Genomic DNA, 5,447 nt, shown 5'->3' with positions numbered 1-5,447 from the left:
CTCCTAATCGCTCACCTGTCTGCCTGCCTGATCTCCCCTCACTGCCTCTGCATGCCGACCTGGTCGCTCCTAACTTCCCCCCCACCCCGCAGGCCTGGTCCCCCCTAACTGCCCCCCCCGCCAGCCTGGTTGCCCCACACAGCCTGCTGTTCAGTCATTTGGTTGTCCCTCACTAATCCCCCTGCTGGCCTGGATCTCACCACGCTGCCTGCTTGTTCAGTTGTTTGGTCGTACCTCACTAACCCCCCTGCTGACCTGGTCACCCCACGCAGCCTGCTGTTCGATTGTTACTATTAGTGTGAAGGCATCCTGGACAATTTGCATATTCCTCTATTATTAGTATAGATTTATTTTTAGAGCAACTTTAGATTCACAGAAATACTGAGAAGATGTAGAGATTTCCAATATACCCCTGTCCCCATACATGCATAATCTCCCCCATTATCAACATTCTTCACTACAGTGGTACATTTGTTTCAATTGATGAACCTACAATGATACATCATTATAATACAAAGCCCACTGTTTACATTACAGATCCTTTGTACTGGTGTACATTCTATGGGTTTAAACAAATGTATAATGATATATAAGGGTGGAGATTATATGTATATAATCTCCACCCTTATATAGTATCATACAGAGAAGAATCTTTGCCCTAAAAATCCTCTGTAGTCTGCCTATTCATCTCTCTCTCCACACATCCCTTGGAAATGACTGATCTTGTTATTATCTCCATAGTTTTGCCTTTTCCAGAATATCACAGTTGAAATGATACCATATGTAGCCTTTTGAGATTGGGTTCTTTCACTTAGTAATATAAATTTAAGGTTTCTGGGATCTCTATCAATGAGTTAATAGCTCATTTCTTTTTAGTGCTAAATAGCAATCCACTGTCAGAGTATAACAAAATATATACATTCATCTACTAAAGGACACCTTGGCTGCTTCCAAGATTTAGCAATTATTAACAAATCGGCCATAAACATTTGTGTACAGGTTTCCATGTGGATATAAGCTTTCAGCTCTTTAAGAAAAATACCAAGGAGCACAATTTAAGGCATTGTATCTTCAGAATATGTTTAGAAAACACCAAATGTCTTCTATTATAGCACATCATTTACCATTCCCCTCAGCAATGTAATCTCATCAGCAATTGCATTCCTACCAGTTCCTGCTGCCCCACATCTTTTCTAGCATTTAGTGTTGGCAGTGTTCTGGATTTTGGCTATTCTAATAGGTGTATAGTGGTATCTTACTGTTGTTTTCATTTGAAGTTTCCTGATGACATATGATGTGAAGTATTTTTATATTCTTATTTGCCATTTGTATATCTTCTTTGGTGAGGTGTATGTTCAGATGTTTGGCCCATTTTTTAATTGGTTTGTTTTTCTCCTAGAATTTTAGGTTCTCTCTATATTTTAGATAGCAGTTCCTTCTCAGATATGTCTTTTGCAAATATTTTCACCAAGCCAGTGGTTTGTCTTTTTGACACTTGCAAGTGTCTTTTGTAAAGCAGATATTTTTAATTTTAATAAAGTCCAGCTTATCAATCCTTTCTTTCAAGGATCTTGCCCTTGTTGTTTTATCTAAAATGCCATTGCCAAACCCAAAGACATTTAGATTTTCCCTATATTATCTTCTGTTTTATATGGTCTTGAATTTTATATTTAGGTCTATGATAGATTTTGAGTTCATTTCTGTGAAGAATTTAAGGACTGTCTTTAGATTTTTCTTCTTTTTTTAAATTTGTGGATATCTAGTTGTTCAGCACCCAATTATGAGATGATCTTTTTTTTTTAATATATTTTATTGGTTTTTCACAGAGAGGAAGGGAGAGAGATAGAGAGTTAGAAACATCGATGAGAGAGAAACATCGATCAGCTGCCTCCTGCACATCTCCCACTGGGGATTTGCCCGCAACCCAGGCACATGCCCCAGACCGGAATCGAACCTGGGATCCCTCAGTCCTCAGGCCGACGCTCCATCCACTGAGCCAAACCGGTTTCGGCGAGAAGATGATCTTTTCTGAATTGCATTGCCTGTACTCCTTTGTCAAAGATCAGTTGACTACATTTCTGTAGATCTATTTCTGGGCTATCTTTTCTATTCCATTGATCTATTTGTCTATATTTCTGCCAATATCAAACTCTCCTAATTACTGCACCTTTGTAATAAATACTTAATTCCTCCACAATGTCAGCCCTCCAACTTTGTTCTCCTTCAAAAATGTGTTGGCTATTGTGGGTGTTTTCCCTTTCCATATAAATTTTGAATCAATCTGTCAATAGCCACAAAATAACCTGCTGAGGATCTGATTGGGATTGCCTTCATTCTCTAGATCAAGTTGGAAAGAACGGCCATCTTCACAACAGTATCTTCCTATATGAACATAAAATATTGCTTTATTTATTTAATTCTTCTTTGATTCCTTACATTAGAGTTTTGTAGGTTTCTTCCTATAGATCTTGTAAATATTTTATTAACATGAGTGTTTCATCTTGTAGGCTTCTCATGTACATGGTATTTTGGATTTAATTTCAAAAGACATTTGCTCATTGCTGGTATATAGGAAAGCAATAGACTTTTGTATATTAACCTCTTATCCCGAAACCTTACTGGAGTTCCAAGAGATTGTTTTTATCAATTCTTTTAAATTTTCTACATAGACAATCATGGCATTGGTAAAAAACAGTTCAGTCCTTCTCTCCTAATCTGTATAAATAATTCAATAGTTTTAAATTGCACATTGTGAGTTGTGTGATAAAATCTCTTGGCATTCCACTCCATACTGCCCAAGATTTGAATCATCCCTTTGTCCAGCATACTCAATCTGTATACTCTCCCAGACTGTTAGCTACTTAGTAGCCATCTTGATTAGCAGATTGACTGTTGCAGTATCACACTGCTTATGTTCACATTAACTTTTATTTTACTTAATAATGCCACATTCACATAACTTTTATTATAGTATATTATTATAATTGTTCTATTTCATTATTAGTTGGTTATTAATATCCTACAGTGCTGAATTTATAAATTGAATTTTATCATAGGTATGTAAGTGCATTTAAAAAAAAACATAGTATGCATAGGATTTGGCACTATCCTTGGTTTCAGGCACCCATTGAGCATCTTGGAACTCATACCCTGTGGATAAGGGGGGACTGCTATAAAGAGATCATGGACATCTGTCAGATGAATACAAAATCTTAGTGATAAAGGCAAAGTTCGTGAACAGATCATTGACATAAGAAATATATGACCGGAAAGATAGAAAATTATAATCTGTAAGCAATCCAAAAAATGGAAATTGAAATAACATACTTTTAATCACATAGAAAGCTATCCAATTTCTTTAATTCAATGCTGGTTAAAGTTTATACTAGTGGAGAGGTAAAAGAGCACAACTCTTCACAAAAGCCCTTTTGAAAAATGAACCAAGAGCTTTAACGTGTATGTACTTTAGAATGCAGCCAACTCAGAGAATCTCACTTAGAAAAATTATCTAGATATGAAAAAGAACCATATGATATCACTCGCATTTTGGATATAAAATAGAAAGCAACAAACACAGACAACAATATGATGGCTACCAGAGTGGTGGGAGGGAGGAGAGGGTAAAGGGGGAATAAATAGTGATAGAAAGAGAAATGACTGGGGGTAGTGAAAACACAGTACAATATACAGATGATATATTATAGAATTGTATACTTGAAACCTATATAATTTTATTAACCAATGTCACCCCAGTGAATTCAATAAAATGTTTAAAAAGGAAAAACTCTAAATAGAAAAAAGTATTATACACAAAAATGCTCACTACTACAATATTTATATTAATAAGAAAATTTAAAAACGGAAAAAACCTAAATGCTTCTGATTATGGTTAAGTAATCTATAAGAGACACTTACCGATGATATATTCTACAATACTTATCAGTCTTAATTTATATAATTAATAAGGGTCTATGACATTCAAGTAAAACTTTATAGTAAGCATGAACAGATTTCAACTTAACACAGGCAGTAAGATTTCAAATATGTTAACAAAAAAATTAATAAAAAGCAAAATATAGAACAAAAGTAAAATCCCAATATATTAATAATAGTGTAGTCTAAATATTCACATTGCAGATGACATTTATTGTGTTTCTACATTTTCCAATTTTCTATGATGAAACATTAATTTATCTTCATGGAGCCGCCCTACCACCTGTGAAATTCTTAACTCTGTATTTTAAATGGAAGTAAACTAAATTTCTATATTATATATGCTATTTTAATAAGGCTTCTCTTACAAGGTGCCAAGTGTAATTATTAACTGATTACTATTTTATTATTGAGAACTTAATGTCAGAACTATGAAAACAAAATATATTATAGTCTAAACTTATTTTTTTTTCTGAAAAATACTTAAACATATATTATGAACTGCAAAGCAAAAGCTTTCCAAAACTACATTTTGCAGAGTACATTGGTTTTATACTTGAATATTTGGATAAAATGAGTAAATATATATTTGACAAATATTTCAAAATTTTAAGATACTTATCCTTCTGTACATGTAGATAATCCTTTAGTAACCTATCCATATGGGAAAAATATTTTCTAAAATGAAATTTCCAACCTTTCACTTTATAGCCAATGTAGTTTATTTTAATGATTTAATTTTAATATAATCCTTTAAAAATTACCCACACAATGAATAAAGTACTAAACTGACCTTTTATTTAAAAAAATTATATCCTATTTTTTCAAGCAAGGGTTACTCATTGGAGATTATATCCATGCTATCTATCAAAATTCAATCTCAAAGACTCACAATTTAAGAAAAATGCAGAGCAATCATAATTTTATTTTCTAATATTAATATTTTAAAAAAATATCATATCCCTATTTTTAAACTTTCAGCTGCTTAAGTGAAAATATTTGGTTTATGCACATCACTTGAATGTTTCATATTACATACCAGTAGCTTGAACATGACATGGTCGAATAAGAGGAACCCGAGGCACAGGAGATTGTGACAAACGATATTGAGTGTAAAGTTTTGAAGATTCAAAGAAATTAATGTGAATGTCAAAGTCAAATTCATACGTTGTCACCTGACAGACAAAAAATACATTACATATATGACTATTTTGCTATAAAAGTTTGTGATATTTTTATTATATATACATAAAGTGTGATTTGATGATATACATCTATCTACACTAATAAAAGAGAAACATGGTAATTGGCGTACGACCGCTACCCTTTTCATTGGCTAATCAGTGAGTATATGCAAATTAACTGTCAGCCAAGATGGCGGCCGGCAGCCAGGCACTGAAGCGAGCACGAGGCTTGCTTGCTGCAGACTCCAACGTTCACCGCCTCACTTGCCGGCCTCTCATTTGCAAGTCTAAGCAACTATATACTATGTTGCAAATAAGAAGGTAAACAAA

The 5,447-nt window shown here is 33.8% G+C and overlaps 1 protein-coding gene across 1 annotated transcript in view; it reads right to left on the bottom strand.

The window, feature by feature from the left end:
* CFAP47 (cilia and flagella associated protein 47) overlaps positions 1 to 5,447 on the bottom strand; it is a 429,694-nt gene that overhangs the window by 312,821 nt on the left and 111,426 nt on the right. Inside the window, 1 exon segment of the mRNA XM_014549721.1 lies at positions 4,973 to 5,108. Within this exon segment, the coding sequence (XP_014405207.1) occupies positions 4,973 to 5,108 (136 nt within the window).

The sequence above is a fragment of the Myotis brandtii genome, unplaced genomic scaffold (genome assembly GCF_000412655.1).
Source record: "Myotis brandtii unplaced genomic scaffold, ASM41265v1 scaffold568, whole genome shotgun sequence".
Taxonomy (NCBI): domain Eukaryota; kingdom Metazoa; phylum Chordata; class Mammalia; order Chiroptera; family Vespertilionidae; genus Myotis; species Myotis brandtii.
Note: the sequence above shows the minus strand (reverse complement) of the source record. Positions and strands in the feature narration are given on the sequence as shown.